This window comes from Protomyctophum bolini, assembly GCF_963924005.1.
Source record: "Protomyctophum bolini genome assembly, chromosome: 14".
Taxonomy (NCBI): Eukaryota; Metazoa; Chordata; class Actinopteri; order Myctophiformes; family Myctophidae; genus Protomyctophum; species Protomyctophum bolini.
The window spans coordinates 22323581-22334674 of record NC_137875.1 but is presented as its reverse complement, the minus strand read 5'-3'; the positions used below and the strand labels follow the sequence as shown (position 1 = coordinate 22334674).

General features: G+C 41.6%; 1 protein-coding gene across 1 annotated transcript; it reads left to right on the top strand.

Annotated features, from left to right (window-relative positions):
- The first annotated feature begins 1309 nt into the window (after window positions 1-1309).
- erlec1 (endoplasmic reticulum lectin 1) lies at window positions 1310-9203 on the top strand. Its single transcript, XM_080782575.1, has 14 exons — window positions 1310-1631; window positions 1835-1939; window positions 2740-2820; window positions 3245-3322; window positions 3467-3533; window positions 3681-3727; window positions 4060-4283; window positions 4796-4937; window positions 5026-5187; window positions 5937-5996; window positions 6118-6242; window positions 6410-6487; window positions 6583-6658; window positions 7421-9203. Exons 1-14 carry the CDS (start codon window positions 1488-1490, stop codon window positions 7490-7492), a joined length of 1461 nt encoding a protein of 486 aa, XP_080638701.1. The 5' UTR covers window positions 1310-1487; the 3' UTR covers window positions 7493-9203.
- Window positions 9204-11094: the final 1891 nt, after the last annotated feature.

The following is an 11094-nucleotide window of genomic DNA, read 5'->3' as shown; positions in this document are numbered from 1 at the left end:
GAAGAAGACCCTTACAGGAGCCCAAGCTTGGTTTCTTCGACTATGCATGCACCTCTGGTACCACAGCACCTCAAAGCAGGGGCGGATTAAGCCACACAAGGGCCCCTGGGCCAGTATCGTTTGCGGGGCCCCTATAGCGTGCATGCGCACAAACCTTTCAGGTCTTTTTAATCTTTTTATCATCTTTTTTACCTAAATTTGACACAATCATCAGCCAATAAAGGTCCCCAGGAGCCCTTTTCATGGCCTCAAACACAGTACCGTGCAGTCCAGTTTCCCTGAAGGGAAGGGCCCCTGCGCCGCGACCCCAACGGCCCAATGGCTAATTTGGCCCTGCCTCAAAGGCCCTTAAAACAAGACTCCAGACTTCCCAAAACAAACTGGTTGTCAGGCTATATTACTTGGCCTGATTCCCCAAACCCACCTCACCCCTGTCCACTTTGATAGGCTGGAATGGCTTAGGGTTGACGTGTACAGCATCTTGCAATCTGGTCCACAAGATTTGATACACCACCAAGATACCCATGTACCTGTCTAAATACTTCCTTAATGTTAACTAAGTCCACACGCACAACACCAGTAGTCCAGTAATAATGTAATTTGACCTCAAACAAATTGCAAAAAACCCAAACTCAGCTGATTTTGTATCTTCAATATATCCTGAATAACAGAAAAAAGTTGCCTGGAATTGTCTGAGGGGAAGTGTTGAAAATGGCCTGTTAGTATGACCACCATGCATCCAATATAAGGCAAATATTTTCTAGATTTCCTTTTGCTTTAAGTAGCATGTCAAACTAGGGATTTTTATGATGCTGAATCCGAGCCGTTCTCGTGTGGAAGGCCTCTTAGTTTTGCATAAAAAGTTAAAATCACTTATTTTGGGCTAGATTTGGCCATAGCCACTTAGCCCAAAATGACATCACATTTGTGATGTCACACTCCCAAGGAGTTTTTTTGTGCAAAACTAATGTTTGGAATGGATTCAGCATCATGAAAGCCCCCTAGTTTGACATGTCACATGCTACTTAAAACAAAAGGAAATCTAGAAAATATTTGCCTCATATTGGATGCATGGTGATCATACTAACAGGCCATTTTCAACACTTTCCCCTCAGACAATTCCAGGCAAAATTGTGTTTGTAATACTATATTAACTTTCAAATATTTTTGTTTAAATAGAAAAGTCTAGTAGAGTATTCTTTTAAATGTTGCTATTTAATACATCCACGGGCAGGGGGCGTTGTTTGACGGCATACGACAGGAAATCTACGTGGCAGGCAGACGACTCACTTCCTGTTTCCCTATTACTTACTGTGTTGACAACTTGACATCGGTATCATCCATCGCTTTTCCTATAGTATGTGAAGCCTCGATCAGTTTGGAATTCATAGAGATTGTAGGCTTTTCACTACGGGTACATGTGGTGGAGAACAGGATAGGAGTCGATACTCCGGCTGGGGTGGGAGGAGGAGGAGGAGGGGGCGACCATGGACGGGCTGCTGCTGGTAGTGTTTCTCGGCGGTGTGTTGCTGGAGGTTTGCAGCAGTGTGTCAGCGAACCGAGGAGGCTACCCGTCATATACTGATGAGATCCCATTCAAGATCAACTGGCCAGGAGCTGAATTCACGCTGGTAATGACCTGCAAATATGAACATTATCTTCATGACTGTCAGACTTGTACAATGGACTGTATGACTGTATCCAAAATGTAAATTCTCGTAGATCTATTTATCGATTTCGGGCTAGACGTACTGTATCAATGTCCACGCATCGCTTTGGCGAGTAAATGTGTTAATTGTCTATTATAGCTTAACCCCGGCCTTTTGCGTTTCAGCCAGTATCTGGTCCACTTTACAATGAAGATGACTTCGTCATTATGACAACAGCAGAGAAGGAGAAATATAAATGTATCCTGCCTTCCCTGGCATCCGGTGATGAGGTGAGTGATTAATTAAAGCCCTCTCCATCTCTAATCATTATGTACAACAAACTGTGCGCGCGCGCCACACACACACACACACACACACACACACACACACACACACACACACACCTCTACCGGTAAGTACATACTACATACAGGATCTCATTAATTGATTGAATATTGTATTAACATTTTGCAAAGAGTACAGTGGTACGATTTTATAATTATACTAAAGAAAAGCTGTAGCAGGTCTTGTTTCCATTGTGGTCCTCAACCTTGTTTTTAATTGGGATTGTGGGTTGGCTCTGCATCCTAAGCGTAAGAAGGAGAACTCTAGCTAGTTCTAAGTCTAACACTATGGACAAGAACTAAATTGGAGATAGTGATACATAATGCTCACTTTGGTCAGAAGTGTAGATCAAGTGTAGAAGAATGTATAGATCAATGTGATGCTGGTGGAGGCGGTCTTGGTTCTTCTTCTTAAATTAATGTTTTTGCTGTCATCAGTAATTTAATAAGCCCAGCCTGTAGCTCTCTGTTGTAAGGCAGCACAGTTAAGTTAATTCAAAAACATAAAATAAACTCCCACACTCACTGTCCTCAAATGCAAGAAAAAACGCAGTCAAAACATAACAACAACAGTATGCAATGGTATATACCTGTCTTAATAATTAAAAAAAGCTTACAGTGTCTGACAGCAACATTTGCGGACAGTGTGTGGGAGTTTTTTTTTTTTTCCTATACGTTTAGGCCATCATTAGATCAGGTCAAATTTTTTTATATAGCACATTTAATGAGTGCTGTCTGTGTTCCAGGGTGATGATAAGGACTATGCCGGTGCCACTCCAGCGCTCCTGCTCGAGCCTCTCTTCAAACAGAGCAGCTGCTCCTACAGGGTAAGAGCCTTCAACTTGCCCAAAGTGGGGTAGACGTTTCCAGTCAGGTGTTCTCAGCTGTAGTGCTTGCTGTGATTTTACGGGTGCACCAGTTCGTCAAAGTAATTGATTATAAAACATAATCAGACTGACTGGTTAGTTGAATGTTCATTTTAAATCATTTAGACCTGAGAAAAGATTCTACAAATCTACTCTAAATCCCCCCCCTTCCAGAAGCAAAGATTTTAGTTAAAAAAATGTTCACTCTGAGAGAATGTACATTCAAAGATTTGTGCCACATTTTAAAGATTTTTCAAAAATAGTAGATCTACAAGCTCGTAACGCGGCACGAGCTTGAGCTTGCTTACAACACCAAAAGGGGTTCCTGCCCAGAACGGGCTAAACTAAAGTGTCTATTACCGTAATCCCCTTGTGATCATTGCAGATCGAGTCTTACTGGACATATGAAGTGTGCCACGGGAAACACGTAAGACAATACCACGAAGAGAAGGAAACGGGCCAGGTGAGCATTGCTCCACCAACAATATGAAATGTAGAACATTACACAGTAAAATGTTCATTTAGCTCTTAACTGTTTAGTATGATTTGATGTTTTCCTGACACTTACAGTACAGCATACATTAAAAACAACCTATTATGTCTATAGAAAATAAGTGTTCAGGAATACTTTCTGGGAAACATGGCTGCAAAGACAAGTCACACCACAGGGACAGGTGAGTGTTTATTTGTGAACCCCATGAATATGAATTGCATATGGTTTACTGTTGTTCATTTATATACTTCATCAGTTAATCTGTGTCTGTCATTTCTGCATCTCAGTGTGATAATGCTAGGAATTATTTTCTTATTTGTTTTTACAGAGAAAGTTGATGAAGCAGATGACGTGAAGGCAGACACTGTGAAAGAGGTTGGTGTAATAAAGAAATGCCTTATCTCTGGAGCCTTTCATCCTCCCCAATCTTCTTCTTATTGTTATTATTATGAAGCACTTTAACCCTGTATACTTAGTTGACCAGGATGCCCCAAGGGTCTATAATTGGTCTCCTCCTGTTTTCCCCTCTACACCAAATCTAGTACAACCACACAATACATCGCACAACGTTCACGCTAAGTGGCGTGTTGTGTACTTGTAGATCTGCTATCTAATCCCTATTATGATTCCCACAAGAGGGACGCTAGGGCTCATGTGGTTCAATTATATTACTAATCATGATTATTCTAATGTTTGACTGCGCCTAGGTGCCTTCTAAGAATATTGAGGGCCAGCTGACTCCCTACTACTCAGTAGGCATGGGAAATGGGACCCCTTGTGTGCTGAAGCAGAACCAGCCACGCGCCACGTCAGTGCTGTACGTGTGCCATCCAGAGGCCAAGCACGAGATCCTGTCTATCGCTGAGGTCACCACCTGTGAATATGAGGTGGTGGTGTTGACGCCACTGCTCTGTTCACACCCAAAATACAGGTACCCCATCGTGCAATGCAGTGGTTCTCAACCTGTGGGCCATGGGTCGGCCACCAAATATTTGGCAAAAACAAAAAAGGAAAAAAAAAGTATCATCATATAAATAACTAAATAATGTAGAAACAAACGAAAGTATATTTTATTTAAAACCTTGGGGGTGAAATCGCTTAACTATGTTAGTTCCATTGGTCCAAGCCGGAACACGATTGATTGATTGATAATTCAAATAAACATGCTCTGAAAATGCACCCATTCAGAGTGGGGGGGTTCAAAGTAAAAGCGGCCATGTTTTCCCGGCACCCCAGAACTCCTATTTTGAAGGAATCCCGGGAATGATTGTATTAAGCTTGTGGATCTGCTTGTGGCCAACTGGGTGAGTATGGAAATAGTGTGGCCCTCTCCATCATCAAAGTTGCCCACCCCAGGGTTAGAGGTACTAAATGTCTTGAAATGTTTTGAATTGATATCTCTTCGGTTAATTGCCCAGCCCTACTCTCTTATCTCCTACCTAGGTTCAAGTCCTCTCCAGTGAATGCTATATTCTGCCAGGCTCTGGCAGGCTCCCCACTGCGGCCGCTGCGGCTCGACCAGCTGGACAAAGAGCGGGAGGAACAACTCAAACCACCCTTCAGCGCCACTCCAGAGACCAAAGAGGTGAGCAACACAATGTACAGAAAAGACGAGAGAGTGAAACGTGTGTAGGCACCTCGCGTGTGAAGATTAACGTCTGACAATGTTACAGGAGCCGGTTTCACCTGTGAGAGAGGAGGCCTTCACATCCACCCACAAGCCCATGACTGTTGGGGGGCAATCTCAAGTCACTGTTGGAACCACACATATCTCCCGTCTGACAGATGACCAGCTGATCAAGGAGTTCCTGAGTGGTTCATATTGTCTTCATGGGGTGAGGCCTACTGGTTCCTAGTGCCTTAGAATTGTTTCATGAGCTGGCTGCTAGCCAGTCTATGTCTAAACCTTTTCTAGGGCCAGTGTACACAGAAAGTGTTTTATGAGTGGAGTGCCTGCAATGTTCAAACCTATCAATCATTGCTGTAAACATCCTGGTGCCCGTGTCATTAGTCAGAAGGTTAATTGTTCCGAAATTACTATCCCTATCTCTAACCCTAACCTAAACCTAACCACAAGCACGGGAGCAAACCTAACCACAAGCACGGGAGCAGTGCATGTTCGGACTAACGGGACTTCGGATCTATGGGTAGTTCCCAACATCCTGTCATCTGCATTATTAGCACAAATAGCTTAGCTGCTGGAACAATGTAAACATGGACTTCTTAGGTTGTGATTCAATGTCGGCTTGTGAGTTACCAGGTTGTCAGACACAATCGGGATGATCAAACGACCGGCACTCCTCTCCGAAAGTTACACTGTTGCTTGAAGAGTCCAGACAAAAACAGAGTCACTTTTTGAGCGCAGTTGCGCGTCTTTACCAGTGAAATGCATGGTAAAAAAGTGCTGGTAACTCAAAAAATGCTTTCTGTGGGCATGGCCCTCATACTTGTAAAGGTCCTTACACACCACTGGCTTTCCCCCCCCTGTGCGACTAATTTGCATGAAAATGTATTACATTGTCGACCAACCAAGATGTATTTTCAAATGAAAAAAATGTCAATCTTACCATAACTTGTGTTTCAGGGGGTGGGCTGGTGGAAGTACGAGTTCTGTTATGGGAAGCATGTGCATCAGTACCATGAGGTAAGGAAGTAAAAATGTAGATTAGAATTGTAGTTAAAAAATAAAATAAAAGAGCACTTCTTCAATGCCAACGGGATGAGTGACTGTATGTGTTGACGTTTCATGTAAATGATTCAATTAGGATAAAGAGCAAGGGAAGAACATTGTAGTGGTGGGGAACTGGAACGGCGAAGAACATCTTGAGTGGGCCAAGAAGAATGTTGCTCGCTCCTACCAACTCAAGGACGACGGGGTGCAGAAAGTGAAGTAAGTCCTCGCAGTTCCATTAATCGCTTAAGCTATATTTGAGACTTTGTCTTAAGATGGTGTCACACAAGCTCAATGTGTCTCACTGCAAGCTTGTATTTCTGCTATGTTTGCTATTGACCCGGGTAAAACAGACTTTAAAAAAACATATCTGCGTTTGCTCTTAGATTGGTTTCCCACTACTATGGCCATGGGGATGTGTGTGATCTGACAGGGAAGCCCAGGCAGGTCATCGTCAAGCTCAAGTGAGTGTTGTTCATATGACACGTTGGGAATGGGATGGTCTTTTATAAAATCTGCAGGAGGTTTTCTTAATGCCATTTTTTCTGTCCTCTGTCAGGTGCAAGGAGTCTGAGTCTCCCCATGCCGTCACTGTCTACATGCTGGAGCCTCAGATGTGTCAATACATCCTTGGGGTAAGATAAATATGCACGATTCAAGAAACATCTTTTCATTTTCTATCCCCGATTATTTTCTATGCAACTTTTTTGGAATTTAATTTATACATTGGTAGTTTTATAGTACCGTACTTGAAGTGAAGCAATTTATAACGTTCGTTTTGAAAAGGGATTACAGTAATTATTATTGTTTTATACAGTTTTTATATATCTTTTTTTAAATTAGAGCTTATACCCATATCGCCCATGCTGATATGTACAAGCACAAACCTAGTTGAGCCACACAAGCTTTGCTGTAGTAATGAGACTAACTGAAAGTATGTACTGTATGACACTGTCCGCAATGACTCAATACATCGCCAAGTCACAACAGAAGGCCATGAAACTTCATATTTTAGATCAGTGACTCAGTATATGATGTACTTTATGGTGCAATTGGGGGACACGGATCAAAGCCGTCATGCACTATGCAGGCCACTGGCTCTCAACATTGGTTCTGGGCTCCCAATGGTCCTTTTTGGCGTTCCCTGCTAAATGATTGATAGTTTAGGAACCAAAATGGACCCTTAATGCATTTTTACACCAGGTGAGATAGCACTGAGGATTTTACAGTGTAGATTCAAGGGATGCCAGAGATAAAACATATGAAATGGGGGGTCTGTGGCCTAATGCATATCAAACTGGGGGTCCTTGAAATAAACGCATATCAAACTGGGGGTCCTTGAAATGAAAACGGTTGAGAATCACTGCTATAGTCTACCTTTGCTTTCTTGTTATCAGGTTGAGTCCCCGGTCATCTGCCGAATCTTGGACACAGCCGATGAGCAAGGGCTTCTATCAGTCTCCAGCTAAACACACAAAGGCCAATGATAGGACAGAGAGAGGGGGGCAGAGAGCAAGCCGAAAATGGAACAGATGTAGATGTTCACACATGGTGAGAGAGGACACTGGTTAATAAAAGACTGCATGGTGGTGGAATAGAAGAAGCCTGTGATGACTGCGCTAATGGCTGGTCCAACTGGAGCCAGAGGGTGGACGAAAGTTTGTCCCGAGGCCAGCCTTAAAAGTAACCCAGGAGAACAGCCCCAGCCCACGCACAGATCTGTGCACAGGGCCTATGCTGCATTACAGCCTTAAGCCTGATTAATTTTTTTTCTTCATCGTACGATGGTGTCGTGTGTCAGAGCCGATCTACTGTACAAGCTCACAATGGGTCATGATGCAACACGCTGTGAGCTTGTAGATGAGCTAGCATGAGACACCATCGTAAAAAATTACAATCCCGTGGACGGACTCATTCACACTCTGAGAAACCAGACTTAAAGGAGAATTCCATACTAGAAGGCTTTCTTACCTATATTTGTAGTTGTTACGTCCCCACCAAAGAGGTCCAGGTGCTATTTTGTGCAAAAGCGCATTATTGGCTATTTCCCCTAATATAAGCCCTCAATGAATTGAATTGAATTGGGCGTTATGCTAATTCGCTTATTTCCATCGCTCAATCAATTTTCTTTGTATATATCCTCTCTTCATAATGTAAATAGTATACCAAGCAGCACACTTTACTACTTATTTCGATGGAAATAAGCGAATTAGCACAACAAACCCAACCCCCATTGAGGGCTTATATTAGGGGAAATAGCCAATAATGCACTTTTGCATAATATAACACCTGGACCTCTTTTTTGGGGACGTAACAACTACAAACAAAGGTAAGAAAAATTCTCCTTTAAACATACACACATACATGAGGCGATGGACTTAATACTTCAATCTGTTACTCAACGGCAAACAACAACAGAATCAGGGGATCCGTCAATGTTCTGTTCATGGTGTTTTTTTGTTGCTATAAGTTGTATGTATGCATGTATGTGGCCCATTTGAGTTGATTCGACTTTTGGCTATTTTGGCTATGTTCAGACTGGCAGACCAACTCCAATTTTTTTTCTAGATTGGAATCCGATCTGTTTTTATTAAGTATGAAAAAAAGCACTCAGACATTCCTAGTTGAGTTGAAGTGCGATTCAAATCAGATTTCTTACATTGTTGTACAGCAGTGTCATGCGCCACAAATAGACGATTTTCAAACTCACAAGCTTGTATAACTGCTATTTTCAGTGAGTGACACCGTTGTGTGACGAAATATCCATTTAGCATTACTCATGTCTTTGTTGTTACGTCATTACCGTCTGAATACACAAATCTGATCTGCTCATTTGCCAATAACATTGTGGACAGTCAGTCCTTTAATATCAGAATTGGATTTGCCTACAGTCTGAACAAAACCTTTGGCGCTTTGCACTTGTAAAGCCAGTTTGAAAATGTGTTCTGTGATAGTGTGAATGGGAGTGGATGTAATTTATGTATTAGCTGTTCTGTGAGATGGCAGATGGTGAGTGTTTGATTAAAATGTCCTAATTGATGTAAATTCTCTGCAGGGGTCCCTCTGTGGTTTTATGAATAAGAATGCATGCTGGGTTTGATTATGATCACTGCTGTATCACGGACAATTAATAAACTGGTGTAAAATAATAAAATTCTCTTTTAACTACTAAGTTTTGAACTATTGGTGTGCATCTCACATTATTTCAGGTTTATAAATATTTTCTTTTATGCAGTATTCCATACATCAGTGATACTCAACCTCAGGCCCGTGGGACCATTATGACTGGCCCACCAATGAAAATCAAAAAAAAAGAAAAAAAAGTCTGGAAAATGAAATAAAAATAAATAAATCTGAATGAAGTTATCTTTAATTACATTATTATAAGTAATACTATTAGAGTTGTACTATTACTCGAACGAAAATAAAAGCTTGGGGGGGGGGAGATGCAATGCAAATGAAAGACATATACTGTGTATCCCTATTCCCTGACATAATTTTATAGCTAAACGGACAGAATTCTATTTTATTTGAATGATGAAACCCAGCTGCCATTAATAGTTGGAAATGGAAATTGCGGAAATGGTGGAAATGGAAATTGCGGAAATTGCGGAAATGGAAATTGTGGAAATGGTAATTGCGGAAATTGCGGAAATTGCTCTTCACTTATAGCTATTTTTTTTCAGGTAGATTGTTTTATTTTACTCAGTCAGCCATATCACTACTCATTCTTTTTTCATGAAAAAGGTCATAGCTGGGTAATCTATTTTCAGGCAAATTGTGTTTATTGTATTTTATTTTACTCAGCCATAACAATTTATTTTCTGTTAACCAACTTGCTGGCTGGCAGGCAGGCAGACAGCTACTCATAGACAGGCAGACAGACAGACAGCTATACTCATGGAGAATTGGACAGGCAGGCAGTCAGACAGCTACTCATAGACAGACAGACAGCTACTCATGGAGAATTGGACAGGCAGGCAGACAGCTACTCATGGACAATTGGACAGGCAGGAAGGCAGACAGCTACTCATAGACAGACAGACAGCTACTCATGGACAATTGGACAGGCAGGAAGGCAGACAGCTACTCATAGGCAGGCAGACAGACAGCTACTCATGGACAATTAGGCAGGCAGGCAGGCAGACAGCTACTCATAGACAGGCAGACAGACAGCTACTCATGGACAATTAGGCAGGCAGGCAGACAGACAGCTACTCATGGACAATTGGACAGGCAGGCAGGCAGACAGACAGCTACTCATAGACAGGCAGGCAGACAGCTACTCATAAACAGGCAGACAGTAAGACAGCTACTCATTGACAGACAGACAAATAACTACTCATGGACAGACAGACAGACAGACAGACAGACAGGCAGACAGGCAGACAGGCAGGCAGGCAAAGAGCTACTCATGTTATGTTATTATAACAGCTACTCATGTTATGTGCAATAATTTGTGCAGTTATGGAAACAGCTCTTTGTGTTTATGCAAGAAAATGTAACACATTTATTTATTTACATATTGTGTGCATGCACATTGTACTTTGATACATTTTGCGAAAATAAAGCAATTGAAAGAGAGAAGTTATCAAGTATCATTAATGTCGTAATTTTATCTACTGGCCCCTGGCCCCTTGCCATTTTTGTAATGTGGCCCACAGGTAAATCTATTTGAGCATCCCTGCCATACATGATAGGTTACGGAACATAAGTAGTGGAGGTGAGGAGGTATTCTGAGACATTACACTATATTTGATGAGTACATTGTGTTGAAGCAGCAAAACTGGATTAAGAGTATAAAACTGAGCTTTACAGTAAAGGGCCACCAGAGGGTGTAAATACTAAGTATTGAATATCATTCTCTTGCTTTTATTACTAGAGGAATTAAACCCTAGGCCATTTAAATAGAAATGGCAGTTACTACAATATCTGCAATCTCAAGCCTTGAATGTATATAGAAAGTCTATTACAAATGTACAGGTATTTCATTGGTTGTAATTCAGTTTTCATCTCAATAAAAAAACAAATTAATGAATAATATTAGAAAACACTGAGCTGCTAGTTAGTT

What these genes read in the sequence shown, in the direction of transcription:
- erlec1 (XM_080782575.1), top strand. Translation starts at nt 1,488, where the DNA reads ATGGACGGGCTGCTGCTGGTAGTGTTTCTCGGCGGTGTGTTGCTGGAG. An exon ending in CCCTGGCATCCGGTGATGAG is followed by an intron (nt 1,940 to 2,739) that starts GTGAGTGATTAA and finishes TCTGTGTTCCAG; the next exon opens with GGTGATGATAAGGACTATGC. An exon ending in TGTGTCAATACATCCTTGGG is followed by an intron (nt 6,659 to 7,420) that starts GTAAGATAAATA and finishes TCTTGTTATCAG; the next exon opens with GTTGAGTCCCCGGTCATCTG.